This window comes from Cibotium barometz, chromosome 14 (assembly GCF_041138505.1).
Source record: "Cibotium barometz isolate CiBa-2024 chromosome 14, ASM4113850v1, whole genome shotgun sequence".
NCBI classification, from domain to species: domain Eukaryota; kingdom Viridiplantae; phylum Streptophyta; class Polypodiopsida; order Cyatheales; family Cibotiaceae; genus Cibotium; species Cibotium barometz.
This window is the reverse complement of record NC_141059.1, coordinates 7,341,470-7,366,974: the sequence shown is the minus strand read 5'-3', so window position 1 is coordinate 7,366,974 and position 25,505 is coordinate 7,341,470. Positions and strand designations below refer to the sequence as shown.

Here is a 25,505-nt window from a genome sequence, read left to right as displayed (position 1 = left end):
TAGCTAGTGTTGAAATTGTACTGTGCAAGAGCTAAAAAGTAAAGATACTGAAGCTCTATAGAATGATAAACTACTAAATTCAAGCCCTAGAGAAAACAAAGTTTCGATATATGGAATCTATGTCATCAAGAACATACATATTCCCAAGAAAGGAAACATTCATTGATCTTGTAATTTTTTGGAGACGAAGTTTGCCAACTCTAACCACATGAAAACGTGGTTATATATATATGTGTGTGTGTGTGTGTGTGTGTATTATAGCACACTAGTGCGAGGAAATCTTTTCGTACTTAAAAAGCAAAGTGTTACAATTCAAAAGTTCTCGTAGAGTGATCTTGCACTAAGTTGCATTATTCGGCTTGAATAGTTTTTGTAAGCGAATATAGGTTTGAATTATAAATAATATTCATTTTTTCATTTACACAAAATCCCTTGTTGTATAAAAGCTTCAATTTTTTCAAGAAAAAATCTAAATTTTCCTATTGTCTTTTTTCCTTGGTACGAGATTCCTTTTTTCGTATGGTTTTTTTCCCTATATAAAAGACTTTCATATAAAGCTTTCGTACAAAAACTTTTTTTATATAAACAGTGGTTCTCATACTGTTCCTTGGCCTTGGCTTTAAGGAGTTGTAGCATTCCTTGTAGTAGAAGTGCTAAAAATAAAAAAATGGCTTTTTTTTTGCCTTTGGCAAGAAGGATTAAGTGTTCCTTAGTAAATATTGCTAAGAAGTTAGCATGTCCTTTAAGCTTGCTTCACACTTCTCAATTTCTTTATTTTTGTGTTGGCTTGTGCTTGCTTCACACTTGTCAATTTCTTCAGGTGGGGATGGTTTGTAAGAAAAAGTCTCGAGGGGTGCACTACTAAGAAACTCTATTAAGTTCCACTTACATTTGTTAATGTTTAGTATAACTAAATAAATTATGGATATGTACATGGGTGTTTTAAGTATTTCATAATTTTCTCACTTCAAGTGTTTATCAAGAATGCACAAGCTCTTTTGGTCTTGTTAATGCTCTAATCTAATAGTCTAAGTGACCTAGCGATAAAAAAAACGATAAGTGCAAACGAGTATTATGTGATGTTTATGCACGATACGTACACTAAATGAGTAAGCGCGTTATGCTTGTTTATAACTGTTATGTTTTTCGCTCAATATGGAAAACACTTATCAGGCTAAACCTTCAATTTTTCCAAGCTTTAATTTCAAATTCACTTAAATAATGTTCTCAATTTTAATATGAAGTTACCTGCCTGCCCATCTCTAGTTATATCTTCCCATTTCCCCTCGAGTTACCTGTCTGCCTAACCGCCTAACCACCTCTAAGTTACATCTTCCCATAAACAATTTCAAGATACCTGCCCGCCCATTTTCTTCCCATTTGCCCTGTCAGTGCTCTTTACACGCGCGCACATAAAAAAAAAGAGGACCTTTCTTGTGAAGGTCTTCGTGCGGACAACGCCCATGATCAAACACCCTGATGCAGCTGGAGCCAGACCAATGCCCTTGCATACTACTACTACCACTGCTCATGGGTTTGTTCCTCTTCATGCTCAGCAGGGCTCCTCCACCCAGGAAGAGACGGAGACGGCCTAGAACTACCCACCTTTTAAACACCTCTCGTCGATGGGGAGAGCTTTCACAAGGAGACTCTACCACTTTGGGATGCCACGTTCCATGTCAAATGCTCCATGTCTTCCTCAAGGACACACCACTCAAAAGAAAGGTAACTTGATTTTTTAGGGTATTTTTTGTTGTTGCTGTTGTTAAGAGTTTTATTGGGTCGCCTGCTGCTGCAGCGAAGGGGGTTAGAACCCACCACCTCCTGTGCTTCAAATTTTACTTTCCCCCCCTCCCCCTTTTTCGGCTAGATTGTATTTTGAAGAGTTAGAGAATGGCCCTGAGGAGGGCCATTCTGTCTCAGAAAATAGCTAGCTGCAGAAGAGGCATGCATGAGCTATTTCCTGTAGGCTAACATCATGGGATTGGGAGGTTGGACAATCACAAGATGATGACGATGTCTTGAAAGTCCTGGTGCTGCATGTCAGCTAATTCAGAAAAAATTCTGAAACATCGGAGTTGAGGCAGCAGTGCCAATTCTTCGGCAGATATTGCATTTCCGCCGACTCAAAACCATGATGATAACTGCTTTCTTGCGACTTCTTTTTTCTAGTTTATGGCATTAATTAGTTCTAATGCTTCAGAGTTCTAACCTTGCAGCAGCTAAGCCAGTTGCAACCCAAGAGCTGTGGAAGATTTTATTTGCAGACCCTTCTCAGTGGTGGGACAACAGGTTCAACAAGGTGAATACTTTTTAAAAAAATGCTTTTTGGATGTTTTCGCAAAGCAAAGAAGTATTGAACGTATCGGACTGCAAGGAATGAAAAGACACCTTTCAGAAAAATGTGGGCCTCTAAATGGGTTCTCCAAAGCTGTAGTTTTTATCTCTTATATTTGATTGGGTCAGTCTCTCTCAAAGAGGGGGAAATCATTAGTGAGTACAATGCCAAATTATGGAGGATTTCACTCAAGGTGTCTCCTTTTCTCTTCTATACTCAGAAGTGAAGATGGAAAAGTATGAGTTGGGGCTGCATTCAACCGTCCAAGATAGGCTTCAAAGTGTACCCAAATCAATCCTTACCTGATCTAATGAATTCAGCCAAATAGTAGAAAGGCTTCACATGAAGTCTATCCTAGACAAAGCACCTTGGACTACTACAAATTTCTAGAGCTCGTCCCCCAAGGAAGAAAGTGACATGATAGCATGGAGAAGAAGCTGGGTGCAAGTTTTACATACTAGGTCTTGTTGAAATAACAAATAATCATCCATTGACAGTAGAGTGTGCAAAGGCTCAAAGGATAAATCAGGAGTTACATTCACCTTGAGTAAAAGTCAAATAGAGTTGTCATGTTGGTGCTCACTTTTATGTAATTTTGGTGCCTATATAAATGTCATGTGCATGATAAATGCCATGGACATTTTTAGGGCTAAATCCAAAAGAGGCAGCCAGATAAATAGTATGAACCAGATAGAGACAGGGGTTTGGAGCACAAGATACAGAAGTGGACATGTATGGACTTAGAGCAAGGTCTAGAGGGCATGAAGGAGGTGTCCTGACAGTGCGTTAGAAGCGAACACAGGCTGTCGGCTGCTCACAGAACAGGTCGGCTGAACCAGAGGATAGGGGCGGCAGCAGGCGCATCATGATCAAGGAGGAGATCCAGTCGGGGCTGCGTTAAAGAGCATTAATGAATTTAGGACTGGCCGACCAGCAGTCGGCCAGTAAAACAAGTGTCCAAGAACCATATAAATAGCAAAGTGTGCTCATGGTTTTAGGCATTCATAGTGGATCATTAGGGTCCTAGTTTAGGACAGGATTTTGGGTGTTCACCACCTTTTGTACAAGGCAGGCTATGGCTGTAGTAGAAGTACCTTTTTGTACCATATGAATATACTGAATTTTCCAACACTTCTCTCTCTCTACTCTCTCTCTATATCTGCGTTTTACATCAGATGGTTTCCAGGAGTATTTAGGGCTGAAAGAAGACTCCCAGATCTTCCGCGTGTTACATTGGTATCAGAGCATCAGGCTCAGCAAAGCTAAATACTGAATCAGTCCCAGATGATGGTGTACAGGTCCAAGGTACAGGAAAGTACACGGATTCAAAGCCCAAGGCAAGGAACACAGATTGGGAAGAGCTCCCAGGAGGTTTGTTGGTGGTGTTCCACAAAGCCAAAGGGGATGGCAGTCCTCTGAGCCAGATAGGTTCACGGGCAACGGTCCCAAGGGAGGTTTATCCTCCAAGGGCGATGTGAGAGTGCCAGACTCATTTCTCAGGAATGAAGACCAAGACGGTGTTCAGAGTCAGGGCAGGAATAGATTGTGGACTAGATGGAACAGATGCATAGATCTTCATCACAGACAGAGTGGTTTGGAGAACAAGCCGGGCTTTCAGAGAAAAAGGGTTGCCAGGGATGGATGGATGACAGAGGGACTTTGGGAAAAAGTATGGGATGATGACAGTCATCCAAGAACAGGTTGGAAGCCCGTCATCAAGTTTAGCAGAGGGGGATGTCATGTGCATGATAAATGCCATGGACATTTTTAGGGCTAAATCCAGAAGAGGCAGCCAGATAAATAGTATGAGCCAGATAAATAGTATGAACCAGATAGAGATAGGGGTTTGGAGCACAAGATACAGAAGTGGACATGTATGGACTCAGAGCAAGGCCTAGAGGGCATGAAGGAGGTGTCCTGACAGTGCGTTAGAAGCAAACATAGGCTGTCGGCTGCTCACAGAACAGGTCGGCTGAACCAGAGGATAGGGGCAGCAGCAGGCGCATCATGATCAAGGAGGAGATCCAGTCGGGGCTGCGTTAAAGAGCATTAATGAATTTAGGACTGGCCGACCAACAGTCGGCCAGTAAAACAAGTGTCCAAGAACCATATAAATAGCAAAGTGTGCTCATGGTTTTAGGCATTCATTCCTTTATGGAGTGGATCATTAGGGTCCTAGTTTAGGATAGGATTTTGGGTGTTCACCACCTTTTGTACAAGGCAGCCTATGGCTGTAGTAGAAGTACCTTTTTGTACCATATGAATATACTGAATTTCCAGCACTTCTCTCTCTCTCTCTCTCTCTCTCTCTACTCTCTCTCTATATCTGCGTTTTGCATCAGATGGTTTCCAGGAGTGTTTAGGGCTGAAAGAAGACTCCCAGAGCTTCCGCGTGTTATAATAAAGGCTCATCAACTAATGAAGGATAATGCTCTTGTGTTATGCTACTCACCTGTGTTCATCTCTCTTGCTCATTCTCTCCACCTTGCTCTCTCCATAGTCTAATTCCAACATGGTATTAGAGCCAGTATTTCTAACTTTTATTATTAAACCATAGTCATATAACCCATTAGGTAATTCTCCCCTTCCTCCTGAGTCCTCTTTGCAAACAACGCAGCCTTCAGTAATTTGCTGATTGCTCCCTCCATAGGCCATCTTCTTGCAAACCAAAGATAGGGCGTGGAAGCTAACACAAAGGGCTTCCACCATATCAAAGGGTGCTCCCCGATTTGAAGGAGAAGGCAGCTAACTTTGTTGTTTCTGTAGCGCTAAAACACAGCTCAAAAACACGTTTTTTGGTGGATCAAATTCTTTTTGGCCATCATATTGAGCATACCGTCATTAGCAGTTAATTAGTGCTAATCCGGGTCAATTTATTTGGGTCATTGAGGGTTCAAAACCCATTTGATGCATGATTCTGTTTCTCCAAATCACACTAGTTTTCTTTCTATCTTTTTAAGGGGGAGGTATGCATTAATCATCATTAAGTGATATCATTAAGCACTTAATCTGTATTGTAAAGGATTAGACACTATCATATTGTGCAAAACTAAAGAGAATGTGGGAGAGAGGGAGAGCTTCAAACACACACACAAGAGAGAGCAAGACACGTGTCATGTGCATCACAGATGCCATGGACATTCTCAGGGCTAGATCCAGAAGAGGCAAACAGATAAAGACCATGAACCAGTAGAAGAACCAGGATGACAGAGCACAGAGCACTGATGGCAGTGTAAACTGGAGCAGGACTTGGAGCAAGTATTGAGAAGGACCAAAAGGATGCTCACAGAACCAGGCGGCTGAAATGCATCATAAGATGATAAAAGCATCAGTCGGCTGCAGGCACATGAGGGTGTGGACTGGAGTCCAGTCGGGCAGCAGCATGCGCATCAGGAGCCAGGAGCAGAGCTGGTCGGATTTGCTAAAAAAGGCATTAAAGGAATTCTGAACTGGCCGACCAGCAGTCGGCCAGCTCCTACATTGTCCAAGACCCATATATAAGGGCTCAAGTGCTCATCATTTATCTCATTCTCTCCCACTAGGGGATTGGATCATTAGAGGTCCCATAGGGGACAGATTTTAGGGTTAGCCACCTTTTTATGAAGGCAGCCCATGGCTGCAAAGATATGTACCTTTTTGTACCATAGTATATACTGAATTTCCAGCACTTCACTCTCTCTCTACTCTCTCTCTACCTGCGTTTTTGCATCAGATGGTGCGTTTTGCATCAGAAGGTTTTCAAGAGTGTTTAGGGCTGAAAGAAGACTACCCAGAGCTTCCGCGTGTTACATTGGTATCAGAGCATCAGGCTCAGCCAGGCTAAACGCTGATTCAGTCCCATATGATGGTGTACAGGTCCAAGGTACAGGAAAGTACACGGATTCGAAGCCCAAGGCGGGAACACAGATCGGGAAGAACTCCCAGGAGGTTTGTTGGTGGTGTTCCACAGTGCCAGATGGGGATGGCAGTTCCGTGAGCCAGATAGGTTCTCAGGTAACGGTCCCAAGGGAGGTTGATCCTCCAAGGGTGATGTGAGAGTGCCAAACTCAGTTCCAGGAAAGAAGACCAAGACGGTGTTCAGAGTCAGGGCAGGAATGGATTGTGGACTAGAGGAACCAGATGCATAGATCTTCATCAGAGACAGAGTGGTTTGGAGAACAGACCGGATTTTCAGAGGAAAAGGTTTACCAGGGATGGAAGATGATAGAGGGACTTCGGGACAGGATTGGGATGATGACAGTCATCCAAGAGCAGGTTGGATTCCCGTCATCAAGTTTAGCAGAGGGGGATGTCATGTGCATCACAGATGCCATGGACATTCTCAGGGCTAGATCCAGAAGAGGCAAACAGATAAAGACCATGAACCAGTAGAAGAACCAGGATGACAGAGCACAGAGCACTGATGGCAGTGTAAACTGGAGCAGGACTTGGAGCAAGTATCGAGAAGGACCAAAAGGATGCTCACAGAACCAGGCGGCTGAAACGCATCATAAGATGATAAAAGCATCAATCGGCTGCAGGCACATGAGGGTGTGGACTGGAGTCCAGTCGGGCAGCAGCATGCGCATCAGGAGCCAGGAGCAGAGCTGGTCGGATTTGCTAAAAAAGGCATTAAAGGAATTCTGAACTGGCCGACCAGCAGTCGGCCAGCTCCTACATTGTCCAAGACCCATATATAAGGGCTCAAGTGCTCATCATTTATCTCATTCTCTCCCACTAGGGGATTGGATCATTAGAGGTCCCATAGGGGACAGATTTTAGGGTTAGCCACCTTTTTATGAAGGCAGCCCATGGCTGCAAAGATATGTACCTTTTTGTACCATAGTATATACTGAATTTCCAGCACTTCACTCTCTCTCTACTCTCTCTCTACTTGCGTTTTTGCATCAGATGGTGCGTTTTGCATCAGAAGGTTTTCAAGAGTGTTTAGGGCTGAAAGAAGACTACCCAGAGCTTCCGCGTGTTACAACACGAGAGAGATGGATAGTTGAATTTTCTTCTATCTTCTTCTTCTCTATTCAACCAACATAACATAAAGATAAGAGTACACACTATATGGGTTAGTACTACAACATACAAGGGTCGGTCCATAATGTGAATCCGACTAAATGAGCTGGCGCTATAACTATGTCAGTCTCTAGTAATCCAAAATGGCTGTCACTAGCTTGTCATCTCACTGGCCGTATATCACCCATAATCTCACCAACCATGCCAGTGGTGTAGATACGGAAGCTATCACCCAGGCGGGCCATCAATGTCCGTTGTAGCACTAGTTGAGCTCGATATCTCAACACTCCCCCGCGAGCTCAACTCCACACAGTGCACTCCAAGTAAGCTTCTAAACCTGTGGAGCTTCTCTTTGCCCAATGTCTTCGTGAAGATGTCAGCCACGTGATCCTCTGTGCTGACATATACTAGATCTACATCTCCTGCTAGAACCCTCTCCCTCACAAAGTGATAATGCACTTCAATGTGCTTCGTTCTAGCATGATATACTGGGTTACTAGCCAACTGCATGCTGCTCATGTTGTCACAATATATGACAACTGTCCTATCCACGGGCTTTTCCATGTCACCAAGTAGATTCTCAAACCAAGCTACCTCACAAGTTGCCATAGCAGTACCCCTGTACTCTATCTCTGTACTCGACAAGGCAACTATTGGCTACTTCTTACTGCACCAACTCACAGCAGCACTCCCAAATGAGAACATATAAAACCATTGGTAGATCTTGTGTCTGCAATACTACCAGCCCAATCAGCATCCGTGTATCCATGTAACCGTATCTCTGTACCAGCCTCATAGAAGAGTCCATAATCAACTGTGGACTTTATGTACCTGAGGAGCTGTCTAGCCGCATCCAAGTGTGGCTTCCTAGGGGCTTGCATAAACTGACTCACAAGTCCAACAAGATAGCTCAAGTCTGGCCTTGTAATGGTCATGTAGATTAAACTATCCACTATGCGCCTGTATGTAGTGGGGTCCTCCAAAAGCTCACCTGTATCTACGGAAAGCTTTGTGTTCTGCTCCAATGGCACTGAAATGGGCTTACAGCCTGTCATACCATACTTGGACAACATGTCCAAGTCATACTGTCTCTGCAATAGCAAAATGCCGTGAGGTGATTTTGTAGAGAGTGCACAAGCGGAAGCAAATAAACATGAGAGAGAAAGATTGTGAGTAAGAACAAGACCTTTATTAGCTTGAGGTTACAGAGTACAAGAGCCAGCAAATAGGGCACTATTGGATGATTAAATGAATAAAAGAGAGAAACTCTTATATACTTGTGTATGAACCAGGTCGGCTTGTAGAAACAGTCCGACAGGACCTCCACGACAGCATATTAAAAGATACATTATTTTAACACCTCCTCTGTATCTTGAAGTGTGCAAAAAATGTCAGAAGAAAACTGATGACGAAGGTGCGACCATGAACACCTCAGCATGGCCAGTACTGAGTACACCTCGGAAAATGTACATGTCAGCTTGTTTTCTTGAGAAAACATAATGCCACTGCAAAGAGCAAAAGAAAATCTGCGTGGCTCCAAACTCTAAGAAGAATTGTGAACACATCACATCTAATAACCTCGAACAAATGAACATGGAACACATCCTGTCCATAGTCTTTGCTAACCAATAGTTCTGGAACTCATCCGAACCATGAAGGAAACTTGGTTGATCCTGGAACTCATCCGGACCATCAAGTGAACTTGTCTGTCTTTATACTTGGAACTCCGACACACGGGTCCCATGCTCTAGATTTAATATAAGAGAGCTTTTGAAAGTCCCCTCTCCCGCCCACAAGCCGTTTCTGGAAGACAGCACGCGGGGGGATGCCCTTAGGATCATAGCAGGACACCATTCATGTTCTCTCCAGTCTGTAAGGCCTTGGGAGAGCTAGGGTTATCACTAGACGACTCTGTGTCAGTGTCCTGTGACTCGTCTTTGCCCTTCTTTGAAGACTTGCCCGTGTCCTTGGCTTTGCCTTTGTCCTTTGACTGACAATCCTTTGATAGGTGGCCTTTCTTCCCACACTTGTAACATCGACTCCAAACTTTCTTCTGCACCGTTGCGAGTGCCTGATCAGGTCCAATAGGCGATGAAACTTTCAACTTCCCTTGTGAAACTAGGATGGATTCCTCTTCCAAGAGGAGAGTACAAATCATCAAACTCGAGGGAACGTGTTGTGATCTGAACCCGCAAAACTCGGGAAACCATGTCATAAGTTGTAGGAAGCATGATGAGGAGGAGAGCAGCTAACTGAGAAGAGGTCAGGGCAGTACCCATTGCCAATAATTGGTCATGGATTCTTTAACCAATGCGGTCTGTCAACCTAATGGGTCTCTGGAGTTTACAACAGGGACTTCCACCCGTGCATATAGATCTGTCAGCTTTCTCCAAACAGAAGCAGCACAATCCAATGTTTGCACGGCCGGGGAGACCTCTGGTGAGATAGCTTGTACAAGCGCAGAATGAGCTTTTGAGTCTTGATCCTCCCAAGTTGAAAGTTTTGCGGGAAAGGCATCCTCTTGGTCCTGAGTCCACTTCCGAGAACTGGTAGGGCCTTCGGGCTTTCGTTCGTGGGCTTGAACAATCTCCCAGAGCCCCTTGTGTGTGAACCAGACCTTCATCTGTAGCTTCCAGTGATCATAGTTTGAACCACTGAGCTTGTTCTCCTTGTTCGTGCAGGGGGGACCCATGTTTGCCTCAAAGAAGCTGTCATGTGCATCAGTAATGCCATGGACATTCTGAGAGCTAGATCCAGAAGAGGCAACCAGATAAAGAGTATGAACCCAGGAGAAGAACCAGGATGATGGAGCACAGAACTCAGAGCACCTCTGCAGTGCAGACTGAAGCAAGGCTTGGAGAAAGAACCAAAGGGATGCTGTCGGCTGACATCAGCATGGTCAAAGGGCTGTCGGCAGCATACTGGAGTGGTCGGCTGAGCCAGCAGATAAGGGCAGCAGGCAGGCGCCAGAACCAGGACCAGTCGGCTGAATTAAAAGGGATTTAATGAATTAAAACTGGCCGACCAGCAGTCGGCCAGCTCCTACCTTGTCCAAGAGTGCTATAAAAGGCACCAAGTGCTCCATGTTTTACTCATTCCACCCACTAGGGGTGTGAGTCAATAGGAGGTCCCATAGGGGACAGATTTTAGGGTTTATTACCTTTTTATGAAGGCAGCCCATGGCTGTAAAGATGTGTACCTTTTTGTACCATAGTATATACTGAATTTCCAGCACTTCTCACTCTCTCTCTACCTGCGTTTTTGCATCAGATGGTGCGTTTTGCATCAGAAGGTTTCCAAGAGTGTTTAGGGCTGAAAGAAGAATACCCAGAGCTTCCGCGCGTTACATTGGTATCAGAGCGTCAGGCTCAGCAAAGCTAAACACTGATTCAGTCCCAGATGATGGTGTACAGGTCCAAGGTATAGGAAAGTACACGGATTCGAAGCCCAAGGCGAGGAGCACAGAAGCGGGAAGAACTCCCAGGAGGTTTGTTGGTGGTGTTCCACAGTGCCAGATGGGGATGGCAGTTCCGTGAGCCAGATGGGTTCTAAGGGAACGGTCCCAAGGGAGGTTGATCCTCCAAGGGTGATGTGAGAGTGCCAGACTCAGTTCTAGGAACGAAGACCAAGACGGTGTTCAGAGTCAGGGCAGGAATGGATTGTGGACTAGAGGAAGACCAGATGCATAGATCTTCATCAGAGACAGAGTGGATTGGAGAACAGATCGGATTTTCAGGGAAAAAGGTTTGCCAGGGATGGATGATGACAGAGGGACTTCGGAACAGGATTGGGATGATGACAGTCATCCAAGAGCAGGTTGGATTCCCGTCATCAAGTTTAGCAGAGGGGGATGTCATGTGCATCAGTAATGCCATGGACATTCTGAGAGCTAGATCCAGAAGAGGCAACCAGATAAAGAGTATGAACCCAGGAGAAGAACCAGGATGATGGAGCACAGAACTCAGAGCACCTCTGCAGTGCAGACTGAAGCAAGGCTTGGAGAAAGAACCAAAGGGATGCTGTCGGCTGACATCAGCATGGTCAAAGGGCTGTCAGCAGCATACTGGAGTGGTCGGCTGAGCCAGCAGATAAGGGCAGCAGGCAGGCGCCAGAACCAGGACCAGTCGGCTGAATTAAAAGGGATTTAATGAATTAAAACTGGCCGACCAGCAGTCGGCCAGCTCCTACCTTGTCCAAGAGTGCTATAAAAGGCACCAAGTGCTCCATGTTTTACTCATTCCACCCACTAGGGGTGTGAGTCAATAGGAGGTCCCATAGGGGACATATTTTAGGGTTTATTACCTTTTTATGAAGGCAGCCCATGGCTGTAAAGATGTGTACCTTTTTGTACCATAGTATATACTGAATTTCCAGCACTTCTCACTCTCTCTCTCTACTCTCTCTCTACCTGCGTTTTTGCATCAGATGGTGCGTTTTGCATCAGAAGGTTTCCAAGAGTGTTTAGGGCTGAAAGAAGACTACCCAGAGCTTCCGCGTGTTACAGAAGCTGTCTCAAACAACCTCTGTAGCTAAGCAATCCACGTGCTCTCTCAAGCACCTTTCCACATGATCCAACTAGGGACTAGTAGCCCCCTCTGAAGATGCAAGCTGGACAGCAGCAAAAGAAACCCAAAACACACCACTGGGAACCTCCTACCAGAAGGGGAGGGGATCTTGGAGGGAGAAGAGCTGATGTGCCAACTGTCTGGCAAAATACCCTTCAAGAACCTTCCAAAAAATTGATGCCCTTACTGAATTTGCAGCTAGAACTCCTCCACTTGCCTCTGTAGAAGAAAACGCAGCCTGGGGGCTGGCCGACAACAGCAGGAGGGCTTGTAGATCAAAAAAACGCAGCTAATGAAGAAAATGCAGCCACTGTTGAAGTATCTATAGCCTGGAGAATCTAGGGAAGCAAAAAACGCAAGGCATAGTTGAAGAAGGAGAGAGGCAAAGATTTGTGCAACAGTTTGAACCTAAGCGTATGATACCATGATAGAGTGTGCACAAGTGGAAGCAAATAAACACGAGAGAGAGAAAGATTGCAAGCAAGAACAAGACCTTTATTAGCTTGAGGTTACAGAGTACAAGAGCCAGCAAATAGGGCACTATTGGATGATTAAATGAATAAAAGTGAGCAACTCTTATATACTTGTGTATGAACCAAGTTGGTGTAACACGCGGAAGCTCTGGGGATCTTTTTTCAGCCCTAAACACCAATGGAAACAATCTGATGCAAAACGCAGACATGAAGAGAGAGTAGAGAGAGAGAGAGATATGTTGGAAATTCAGTATATTCATATAGTACAAAAAGGTACTCCTAATCTACAGCCCTTGGCTGCCTTCATAAAAAAGGTGAACATCACCAAAATCTGGTCCCTACTTGGACCCTAAGGACCCATCCCCATAAAGGAATGAATGACTAACACAATGAGCTCATGTGCCCTTTTATAGGCCCTTTGGACACAAGGAGAGCTGGCCGACTGCTGGTTGGCTAGCTGACGTGCTTATTTTATTCATAAAATTCAGTTCAAGCAGTAGCCTTGTCTTTTGGTGTAGCCGATAGCACCTTGGTCCTTCTCCAAGTCCAAACTTGCCTCTTCTGCTGATGCTCCTAAATTCTGGTTCTAACTGTCTTTTTCTGGTTGCCTCTTTTGGATAATCTCTGAGAATGTCCATGGCATATTCATGCACATGACAGTCGGCCTATAGAAACAGGCCGACATGACCTCCACGATAGCATATCAAAACATGCATTATTTTAACAGATCTCACCACCTATATGCCCAAGAAATATCGCAGCTCATCCAAATCTTTTATCTCAAACTTCTGCTTCAAATGACCACACCTTGGGACAGCAGCCCACTCTCTACTACAGGCCACACCGTAGGACATCAGCCCTCTCTGCTACAGTAGAGCATATAAGCATTTTATCTTCAGCTCATGGGATAGCAGCCCTCTTTGCTACATAGAGCACTTCAGCGTTTTTCCTCAGCTCACACCATCGAACATAAATATGAAAAGGGGGGTGTGTGTGTGCATGTGTTGGTGTGTGTGTGTGTGTGTATACCATACACATATACATACATAGATACATGTGAAAAGGGTGCGTGTGTGTATCATACACACATACATACATAATATGAATAGGGGTGGGGGTGTGTTATTTTTTTTTTGTGTTATATCACAAATCGGCACTTAGTTGAACTAAAGAGACAATGAAACATCTTGTTTAATGGAGACGAATTTTTTTATTGAGAAAACAATAATAAAACTCCTTCAACATAGCCTCTTTTATCGATGTTCTCTTCTATAGTACAGTACATCATCGTTTTAGCATGAGTACACTTTGGGACAGCAGCCCACTCTCGAGTCTCTGCTGCATCACACCATCGGGACGGCAGCCCACTCTCTTCTTATCTTCACCATCAACACCACTCGGGACGGTAGCTCTGTCACGATTGTGACGTATGTATGTATCATATCTCTCTTCATTGCTGATTCTTGTTGTAGATGCAAAGAGTAACCAGCCAAGGGAACCCCTACCCTCGACTGGTTGCAACTCTTCGCCAAAGGATGTACCTCTTCATCGAATAGCCACATCCCTTCAACGAATGGTTGTATTCCTTGATGAATGGTTGTGCCTCTACATTGAATAGACACATCCCTTAGCCTAAGGTTGTATCCTTTCGTCTATGGTCATGTCCTTTCGTCAAAGGACATGCCTCTTCAAATGTGTCTCTTCATCTCCTATATAAGAGACCTATTGTACTCAGTTTAATCAATTCAATTCAATCTTCTCTCAAGTGTTCTCGTGAAGTCTCTTGTTCTCTAAGTTAAGTACTTAAGTAGTAATTAGTACACAATATGAGGGATTAACAACATAATCCTCACAGTGGTATCAGAGCTAAAACCTTTCCTACCCGTGGGTTGTGAACCTTCACCCTCTCCGCGCCACTCCCTCGTCCACCCCTCTTGTCAGTGTCGTATGGAAGCAGTGGAGCGATGGTGGACTTGGCGTAAAGCTTTGCCCATGGTGATGTAAAATATTTTTTTTTTTCCTCCCCCTGTGGGTTATGCGGGCCACTTAGCCTCATCACTCAGCGTTCTCCCCCCTGGACAACCCACACGTGTGTTGTATGGAAGTTATGGAGCGATGGCGGACCTGGCGCAAAATCCCCCTCCTCGCTCGTTCGCTGTAGGCCATGAGCCCCCTCCTCGCTTCGTGCAGCTGCCAGCCCTGAGCGCCCCTCGCTGCTGAGTATCGACCGCCCCCCCTCTTCGCATTGTACAGATGTAGCTGGCGGCGCCTTTTCGAAGAGGTGCACCCCCTCTTCCGGTCGGGTACGTGACGATTCCAGGCCACCGTCACCCTTAAGCCATAAACAAAAAAATAAAAATAAAAAATCTTAGGCACGCTACGTGGTATTTGGGCCTCTAATCAATTTTTTAAAAAAAAAGGTGTGCCCCCCCTTCCGTTGGCGATTGGACGTTTAACCCCCCTCCTCGGCTGTCAAGATGCCGCCGATTGCACTTTCGCCTTCATCCTCTCTCTCGGCTTTGCCCACGTCACACTGTGTGTGCGCCCTTGCCATCCACGTGCATGCTTCATGGACATATTTCTGGAGGAGCCGTACATGCACATCCCCTACTTGAGTTACATCTACGAGATCCTCGAGGCTCTCCTTCTCGAACACAGCCCTCTTTGTGCTCCCACTCCGGAACCGGTGCCACTTTTCGCCGATGCTGGGTGGATTCCAAGTCTCCCGGACTCTCCTATCCCAGTAGCCCCGGCCTCACAGGTGTACCGCATACATGTCAGCACCCCGCATGTAACCGAACCCAACACTTGGGCGATCTGGACTATTTTCCTCACCTGCGAGCCACTGCACCTTGCTCATTTCGAGTACTTTCTGTCATGGTACCCTCAGTTGACACACTTTCTTCCAGAGTGCAGTGTGGATGGCCTCCGCAATATCTCCTCCACGCGCCCTCCTGTGACACTCTACTGCGAGATCTTCGTCCCCGATTATACTTCATTATCTCCGGTGCCTAGCTCTTTGGCGGAACCAAACGAAGAAGTGGAAGCGGATGAAGTAACCTACGAGGACGATTCCGAGGAAGTGGAGGACCCCGACTTTGAGTACGAGGATCCCGTTAATGCCTCTCCAGCGGCTGTTCCTTCCATCCTACATCTCGGGTGGACCTTTCCTGCTTCACCTCAGTACTCTCTCTGAGTTCTCCAGATGTCGACTTCTCACGACAACGTGCCACCCGCCGATCCTCACATGGAGGCCTTACAGATGACCACTCTTCAACAATAGATGGAGGACTTGCAAAGGGCCCTTTTCTATGGTATGGTATCAATGCGATCACAAATGGAAGACATGCAACAACGGCACCAACACCAGCGCGAGGGATCCAGGAAGTCACAACGAGCGCGTCGATCGCGTTCACCGACTTCATCCTCCTCCTCGGTGGGCCAGCAGGACGATCCCTCAACTCCTCCCGATCCGACCGTCGAGGTAGACAATGTTGAACTCAAACTTTTGTATAAATTAATGACCACAGCACAGACAAGAAAGATGGATATCAAGTTACCTGAGCCTTACAATGGTTGCCGAGATAAGCGGTTAATCGATCACTAGCTCTACAAGATGGAGGTTTATTTCTCAAATACCCAATTGCCCGAAAATAAAAAAGTGGCATTGGGCATTACCCTCTTGAAAGATACCGCCTTCCTTTGGTGGCTACGCAGGATTTCAGATGGCAAGTCTACTCCGACGTGGGATAAATTCCGGCGTGCTCTTCGCAAGGCTTTTGAGCCTGCCATTGCGAACTTTCAAGCCAGGTCTTCTCTCCTCTGCCTGAGTCAAACTGACTCCGTGGCCGCATACATCTCAGAGTTTCAAAAACTGGCTCTCGAGATAGAGACACTCAGCCCCTCTGACCATCTTCACAGCTTCATTGACAGCTTCACAGCCCCTAGGTTACGAATTTGATGAAGCTGTGAAGCTGGTCGGAGGGGCTGAGTGTCTCTATCTTGAGAGCCAGTTTTTGAAACTCTGAGATGTACGCGGCCACGGAGCCAGTTTGACTCAGGCGGCGGAGAGAAGACCTGGCATGAAAGTTCGCATTGGCAGGCTCAAAAGCCTTGCGAAGAGCACGCCGGAATTTATCCCACGTCGGAGTAGACTTGCCATCTGAAATCTTGCGTTGTCACCAAAGGAAGGCGGTATCTTTCAAGAGGGTACTGGCCAATGCCACCTTTTTATTTTCGGGCAATTCGGTATTTGAGAAATAAACCTCCATCTTGTAGAGCTAGTGATATTAACCGCTTATCGCGGCGGCCATTGTAGGGCTCAGGTAACTTGATATCCATCTTTCTTGTTTGTGCTGCGGTCATTAATTTATACAAAAGTTTGAGTTCAACATTGTCTACCTCGGCGGTCGGATCGGGAGGAGTTGAGGGATCGTCCTGTTGCCCCTTGAGGATGATGATGAAGTCGGTGAACGCGATCGACGCGCTCGTTGTGACTTCCTGGATCCCTCGCGCTGGTGTTGGTGCCGTTGTTGCCTGTCTTCCATTTGTGATCGCATTGATGCCATACCGTAGAAAAGGGCCCTTTGCAAGTCCTCCATCTGTTGTTGAAGAGTAGTCATCTGTAAGGCCTCCATCTGAGGATCGGCGGGTGGCACGTTGTCGTGCGAAGTCGACATCTGGAGAACTCAGAGAGAGTACTGAGGTGAAGCAGGAAAGGTCCACCCGAGATGTAGGATGGAAGGAACAGCCGTTGGGAGAGGCACTAACGGGATCCTCGTACTCGAAGTCAGGGTCCTCCACTTCCTCGGGATCGTCCTCGGAGGTTACTTTGTCTGCTTCCACTTCTTCGTTTGGTTCCGCCAAAGAGCTGGGCACCGGAGATAATGAAGTATAATCGGGGACGAAGATCTCGTAGTAGAATGTCATAGGAGGGCGCGTGGAGGAGATATTGCGGAGGCCATCTACACTGCACTCTGGAAGAAAGTGTGCCAACTGAGGGTACCATGACAGAAAGTACTCGAAATGAGCAAGGTGCAGTGGCTCGCAGGTGAGGAAAATAGTCTAGATCGCCCAAGTGTCGGGTTCGGTTACATGCGGGCTGTTGACATGTATGCGGTACACCTGTGAGGCCGGGGCTACTGGGATAGGAGAGTCTGGGAGACTTGGAATCCACCCAGCATTGGCGAAAAGTGGCATCGGTTCCGGAGTGGGGGCACGAAGAGGGCTATGTTCGGGAAGGAGAGCCTTGGAGATCTCGTCGATGTAACTCAGGTAGGAGATGTGCATGTAGGGCTCCTCCGGAAAATTGTCCATGAAGCATGCACGTGGATGGCATGGGTGCGCAGATAGTGTGACGTGGGCAGAGCCCGGAGAGAGGATGAAGGCGAAAGTGCAGTCGGCGGCATCTTGACAGCCGCGCCGGGGGGGGGGGGACGTCGAATCGCCAACGGAAGGAGAGGGGCGCGTCACACTGGCGCACATCTTAAAAAAAACAACGGAAGGAGGGGGGGCGCTTCACACTGACGCACACCTTAAAAAAAAAAAATGATTAATGGCCCAAATGCCACGTAGCGTGCGCAAGATTTTATTTTTATTTTTATTTTGTTTATGGCTTAAGGGTGACGGTGGCGTGGAATCGTCACGTACCTGATCGGAAGAGGGGGTGCGCCTCTTTGAAAAGGTGCTGCCAGCTGCATCTGCACGATGCGAAGAGGGGGGGGCGGTCGATACTTAGCAGCGAGGGCGCTTAGGGCCGGCAGCTGCACGAAGCGAGGAGGGGGCTCATGGCCTGTAGCGAACAAAGCGAGGAGGGGAGTTTTGCGCCAGGTCCACCATCGCTTCATAACTTCCATACAACACATGTGTGGGTTGTTGAGGGGGGAGAACGCTGAGTGATGAGGCTAAGTGGCCCGCATAACCGACGCGCATGTAACCGAACCCGACACTTGGGCGATCTGGACTATTTTCCTCACCTGCGAGCCACTGCACCTTGCTCATTTCGAGTACTTTCTGTCATGGTACCCTCAGTTGGCACACTTTCTTCCAGAGTGCAGTGTGGATGGCCTCCGCAATATCTCCTCCACCCTGTGACACTCTACTGCGAGATCTTCATCCCCGATTATACTTCATTATCTCCAGTGTCCAGCTCTTTGGCGGAACCAAACGAAGAAGTGGAGCAGATGAAGTAACCTCCGAGGACGATCGCGAGGAAGTGGAGGACCTCGACTTCGAGTACGAGGATCCCGTTACTGCCTCTCCAGCGGCTGTTCCTTCCATCCTACATCTCGGGTGGACCTTTTCTCCTTCACCTCAGTACTCTCTCTGAGTTCTCCAGATGTCGACTTCTCACGACAACGTGCCACCCGCCGATCCTCAGATGGAGGCCTTGCAGATGACCACTCTTCAACAATAGATGGAGGACTTGCAAAGAGCCCTTTTCTACGGTATGGCATCAATGCGATCACAAATGGAAGACATGCAACAACGGTACCAACACCAGCGCGAGGGATCCAGGAAGTCACAACGAGCGCGTCGATCGCGTTCACCGACTTCATCATCCTCCTCGGTGGGCCAGCAAGACGATCCCTCAACTCCTCCCGTTCCGACCGCCAAGGTAGACAATGTTGAAACTTTTGTATAAATTAATGACCACAGCACAGACAAGAAAGATGGATATCAAGTTACCTGAGCCCTACAATGGTTTCCGCGATAAGCGGTTAATCGATCACTAGCTCTACAAGATGGAGGTTTATTTCTCAAATACCCAATTGCCCGAAAATAAAAAGGTGGCATTGGGCAGTACCCTCTTGAAAAATACCGCCTTCCTTTGGTGGCTACGCAGGATTTCAGATGGCAAGTCTACTCTGACGTGGGATAAATTCCGGCGGCGTGCTCTTCGTAAGGCTTTTGAGCCTGCCAATGCGAACTTTCAAGCCAGGTCTTCTCTCTGCCGCCTGAGTCAAACTGGCTCCGTGGCCGCATACATCTCAGAGTTTCAAAAACTGGCTCTCGAGATAGAGACACTCAGCCCCTCCGACCAGCTTCACAGCTTCATTGACAGCTTCACAGCCCCTAGGATACGAATTTGATGAAGCTGTGAAGTTGGTCGGAGGGGCTGAGTGTCTCTATCTCGAGAGCCAGTTTTTGAAACTCTGAGATGTATGCGGCCACGGAGCCAGTTTGACTCAGGCGGCGGAGAGAAGACCTGGCATGAAAGTTCGCATTGGCAGGCTCACAAGCCTTGCGAAGAGCACGCCGGAATTATCCCACGTCGGAGTAGACTTGCCATTTGAAATCTTGCGTCGCTACCAAAGGAAGGCGGTATCTTTCAAGAGGGTACTGACCAATGCCACCTTTTTATTTTTCGGGCAATTCGGTATTTGAGAAATAAACCTCCATCTTGTAGAGCTAGTGATATTAACCGCTTATCGCGGCGGCCATTGTAGGGCTCAGGTAACTTGATATCCATCTTTCTTGTCTGTGCTGTGGTCATTAATTTATACAAAAGTTTGAGTTCAACATTGTCTACCTCGGTGGTCGGATCAGGAGGAGTTGAGGGATCGTCCTGCTGGCCCACCGAGGTTGATGATGAAGTCTGTGAACGCGATCGACGTGCTCGTTGTGACTTCCTGGATCCCTCGTGCTGGTGTTGGTGTCGTTGTTGCATGTCTTCCATTTGTGATCGCATTGATGCCATACCGTAGAAAAGGGCCCTTTGCAAGTCCTCCATCTGTTGTTGAAGAGTGGTCATCTGCAAGGCCTCCATGTGAGGATCGGCGGGTGGCACGTCGTCGTGCGAAGTCGACATCTGGAGAACTCAGAGAGAGTACTGAGGTGAAGCAAGAAAGGTCCACCCGAGATGTAGGATGGAAGGAACAGCCGCTGGAGAGGCAGTAACGGGATCCTCGTACTCGAATTCGGGGTCCTCCACTTCCTCGGGTCGTCCTCGGAGGTTACTTCGTCTGCTTCCACTTCTTCGTTTAGTTTCGCCAAAGAGCTGGGCACCGGAGATAATGAAGTATGATTGGGGACGAAGATCTCGCAGTAGAATGTCATAGGAGGGCGCATGGAGGAGATATTGCGGAGGCCATCCACACTGCACTCTGGAAGAAAGTGTGCCAACTGAGGGTACCATGACAGTAAGTACTCGAAATGAGCAAGGTGCAGTGGCTCGCAGGTGAGGAAAATAGTCCAGATCGCCCAAGTGTCGGGTTCGGTTACATGCGGGCTGCTGACATGTATGTGGTACACCTGTGAGGCCGGGGCTACTGGGATAGGAGAGTCTGGGAGACTTGGAATCCACCCAGCATCGGCGAAAAGTGGCACCGGTTCCGGAGTGGGGGCACGAAGAGGGCTATGTTCGGGAAGGAGAGCCTTGGGGATCTCGTCGATGTAACTCAAGTAGGGGATGTGCATGTAGGGCTCCTTGGGAAAATTGTCCATGAAGCATGCACGTGGATGGCATGGGCGCGCACACAGTGTGACGTGGGCAGAGCCCGGAGAGAGGATGAAGGCGAAAGTGCAGTCGGCGGCATCTTGACAGCCGCCGGGGGGGGGGGGGGGGGGGGGCGCTTCACACTCGCGCACACCTTAAAAAAAAAAACGATTGGTGGCCCAAATGCCACGTAGCGTGCCCAAGATTTTATTTTTATTTATTTTTTGTTGATGGCTTAAGGGTGACGGTGGTCTGGAATCGTCACATACCCGACCGAAAGAGGGGGTGCGCCTCTTCGAAAAGGCGTCGCCAGCTGCATCTGCACGATGCGAAGAGGGGGGGCGGTCGATACTCAGCAGCGAGGGGCGCTCAGGGCCGGCAGCTGCACGAAGCGAGGAGGGGGCTCATGGCTTGTAGCGAACAAAGCGAGGAGGGGGGTTTTGTGCCAGGTCCACCATCGCTCCATAACTTCCATACAAGACGTGTGTGGGTTGTCGAGGAGGGAGAATGCTGAGTGATGGGGCTAAGTGGCCCGCATAACCCACGGGGGGAGGAATATATATATATATATTTTACATCACCATGGGCGAAGCTTTACGCCAAGTCCACCATCGCTCTGCTGCTTCCATACAACACTAAGAAGAGGGGTGGACGAGGGAGTGCCGTGGAGAGGGTGAGGGCTTCACAACCCACGGGTAGGAAAGGTTTTAGCTCTGATACCACTGTGAGGATTATGTTGTTAATCCCTCATATTGTGTACTAATTACTACTTAAGTACTTAACTTAGAGAACAAGAGACTTCACGAGAACACTTGAGAGAAGATTGAATTGAATTGATTAAACTGAGTACAATAGGTCTCTTATATAGGAGATGAAGAGACACATTTGAAGAGGCATGTCCTTTGACGAAAGGACATGACCATAGACGAAAGGATACAACCTTAGGCTAAGGGATGTGTCTATTCGATGTAGAGACACAACCATTCATCAAGGGATACAACTATTCGTCGAAGGGATGTGGCTATTCGATGAAGAGGTACATCCTTTGGCGAAGAGTCGCAACCAGTCGAGGGTACATCCTTTGGCGAAGAGTCGCAACCAGTCGCAACCAGTCGAGGGTAGGGGTTCCCTTGGCTGGTTACTCTTTGCATCTGCAACAGGAATCAGCAAATGAAGAGAGAATCTGATACATACATACGTCACAATCGTGACAGAGCTACCGTCCCGAGTGGTGTCGATGGTGAAGATAAGAAGAGAGTGGGCTGTCGTCCCGATGGCGTGATGTAGCAGAGAGTGGGCTGCTGTCCCAGAGTGTACTGATGATAAAACGATGATGTATTGTACTATAGAAGAGAACATCGATAAAAGAGGCTATGTTGAAGGAGTTTTATTATTGTTTTCTCAATAACAAAATTTGTCTCCATTAAACAAGATGTTTCATTGTCTCTTTAGTTCAACTAAGTGCCGATTTGTGATATAACACAAAAAAAAAAACACACACACACCCACCCCTATTCATATGTATGTATGTATGTGTGTATGATACACACACGCACTCCTATTCACATGTATCTCTATGTATGTATATGTGTATGGTATACACACACACACGCACGTGCATACACACACACACCAACACATGTACACACACACACACACAAACGATCAGCTTTTTATCCGCCCTGGAAGGAGTCGACTAGCCCTGGAGAAGTTGTCTAGCATGTCAAACTGACACCTGTCCTCCAGCCCCTTGAGTGTTCCACTCCAAAAATAGCTGCAAAGAGAGCGCCTAGCTGCTTTTGGCGTCTCCACCTCCCAGATAGCAACTCGTGGAGCTATTATTGCATCATGCGCTGCCCACCTTGAGTAATGGCCAAGTTTCATTAAAAACTAGTCCACTTGATGTGAACACTTTATAAACTGTCCGCCCAAACTTAAGTGTATGTGAACACTTTGTAATTTGTCCGCCCAAATTTAAGTATATGTGAACGCATGCACTCATAAACCTTAGTATGATAAAACATAAGCTGTTTGGGGTCACTTACCACCTGCAAAACACATAAGACCACCGCCTCAATCCCAAACAAGTGTGCACACACGCGTCCACAAGGTTTCCAGGCATACCTGGAGCCCATGGATAATCACAAGTAAAAATACCAGGTAGCTAAGACAAGTCATTCATGCATGTCAAAACACACAAATGCTTTATGCATAATATTCTGGATTCCATCTCCCAACTTATTCATCTTGTACACAAAACCCATCTCGGGCACCGCCCATACAGGTATAAAGAATGCTCACCATGGTGTCCACCCTTCCATGAGACTTCATCAGCATGCTAGGAACTCTCACCAAGGTTTCTACCCTTCCATGAAGCTCTTCCACATGTACTAAGACATGCCAAGAACTCACACCAGGATATCAATCCTCATAGTCACAAGGGACGGGGGACGGTGACGGGAGACGGGAGACGGGGACGGGGACGGGACGGGGGACAGCCATAAGTAGGGAACGAGGACGGGGGAGGGAACGGCACTCAAAAAATACTTTTTTTAAAAATTTTTCTACTCTGCACTTATTCTACTTTGGAAGTACATCAAAATGAGCACAAATTTACACTAAAATGGTAAGTAAAATGGTAAGATTTTGAGTCATATTAATAATTAAGTAGATACAAAATGAGTCATATTAATAATTAAGTAGATACAAAATGGTAAGATTTTGAGTCATATTAATAATTAAGTAGATACAAAATGAGTCATGACTCAAGAGTCCTGACTCAAGAGTCAGGACTAAGCCTTAAGGAGGCAAAATACAAGGACGGACTCAAATGAGTCAATGACAAAAAAGTGCTGAAGACTAGAGGCTAGAGGCTAGAGCTAAGTAGTAAGGCCCATGAATCATGATCCATGAATGATCATCCACGTGAAGTGCTCGCCTCATGGTCATGGGTAGCTTGTGCGGCTGCCAAAGAAGCATCAAGCTCATCCTCAGTCTCATCCTCACTGGCATGCTGCTCCGACACCTCATCCTCACTGGCATGCTGCTCCGACACCTCATCCTCCCGTTGCTCTTCTTGTTGACTCATCTCCCACTCGGTGAAGAAATCTGCCTTCTTGGTCACGCTCTTGCAAAGCATTCGCAAGTTCGCGCTAACGAAGACAAGGTCATTGGCACGCTCTACCCCGAGTCGGTTCCTCTTCCTAGAGGCAATGTGGCTGTAGGTACTCCAAAGTTGCTCCAAGCAAGAGGAGCTGATGGCCTGGCTAGGTATGCAGATGGCAAGCTGCTGCAGCTCCGGTCCATTTGAACCAAAGTCCTCCCACCATAGAGCAGCACCAACTTTGGAGCGGTCAACCTGTGCATCATGACAGCCATAGGAGCCATGAAATGACATGTACATCGAAAGCTGGTCCCTGATCTTGCTCCTAACCGATGCATCAGGCACAAGACGATCCAAGATGATCCTCCATCCAGCGCTCACCTCCCGGTCGCTCTCTTGCTTGTTGCCTTGGAATTTTGGATCCACCACATAAGCTGCTGCATGCAATGGAGAGTAGTAGGAATTCCACCTTCCTAGACACAAGGCATGGATCTCCTCGTATCTGTCTTCGTCAGGCACGAAGTCTTTCAACTTCTCTATCATGCGATCCATGGCCTCGTAGACCTTGCCTATGCATGGCTGCATAGCGTCTACAATCCTCAACAGGTGGACTATGGGCCTCACCATAGCATCTGTGGTCTTCACACGCTCCCACCAAGAGGCGTCATCCGCCCGTAGCCTACACTCTTGGCCAGTGTTTGTATGGGACTCTTGCATGGCGACAAACTCGTCGCTAAGGAAAAGCCCCCTCAAAGCACCACTATAATCCTTCAACCGGCCCAACATGAGAAAGTTGTAGGCAAACCGTGTGTCGGAATATTTGAGGAGAGAGAGACAGGACCTCTTGTTAAACTCATGCCGAAGTCTTTGGTGGTTGAGGACAAAGGAGACCATGGTGTTGGCCTCCTCAATGAGCGGGCTGATCCATGGTAATGCCCCGATGTCCTTGAGGAGGTTGTTTAGGCAATGAGCCATACAAAAGGACACCGTGATATGTCCATATATACTTTGGAGAATAGCTCCCGCCGCCCTATTGGAAGGCTCCCCATCCGCAACAAAGCCCACTACATGCTTGGGGCCGACGATCTCCATGGTGGTAGCCCACTTCGCCGCAAGCACATCCGTGCTCTTCCCAGTGCCGGATGCATCATGAGATGAGATGAAGTACATCTCTCCACGGGAATATGCAACCATGCCGTGAATACTCCTCTTGCGGGTGTCACTCCATCCATCCACAATGAGGGAGACTCCGTTCCTCTCCCATTGCCGCTTTGTGTTGTCGGCCGCTTGCTCTACAATGCGCTTCTCCTTGTCGAGCAATGTAGTGCGCAAGCTCTCGGATGAGGGGGGCGTATAGGTTGAGCCATACTCCCCAATCTTCTTAACCATTCCGACCTATTCAAGAAAGTAATTTACTAATGAGAAGGGGACTAGGATGATGAAAACATGAATGATGAATTGGCAATGATCGATTGCACTTACCTAGCCGCTTGAAAGGCAATGTGGTCGTGGAAGAAGAAGCGGGCCACTGCCATATCCACCTCCTCCTTCAACTTGGGGTTCCAATTCTCCCCATGTGTAG

The 25,505-nt window shown here is 47.2% G+C and overlaps 1 protein-coding gene across 7 annotated transcripts in view; it reads left to right on the top strand.

Moving 5' to 3' along the window:
- Window positions 1–1,268: 1,268 nt before the first annotated feature.
- The window catches only part of LOC147631614 (pentatricopeptide repeat-containing protein At5g16860-like), a 46,518-nt gene continuing 22,281 nt past the window's right edge, over window positions 1,269–25,505 (top strand). Inside the window, exons 1-2 of one of the 7 annotated variants that reach the window (XM_086808147.1) lie at window positions 1,269–1,725; window positions 2,220–2,302. In XM_086808147.1, the coding sequence (XP_086664273.1) occupies window positions 1,626–1,725; window positions 2,220–2,302 (183 nt within the window). In that variant the 5' untranslated portion in view covers window positions 1,269–1,625. The remainder of the gene's footprint in view (window positions 1,726–2,219; window positions 2,303–25,505) is intronic. The other 6 variants (XM_086808145.1, XM_086808148.1, XM_086808150.1 and 3 more) reach the window with 6 other exon arrangements.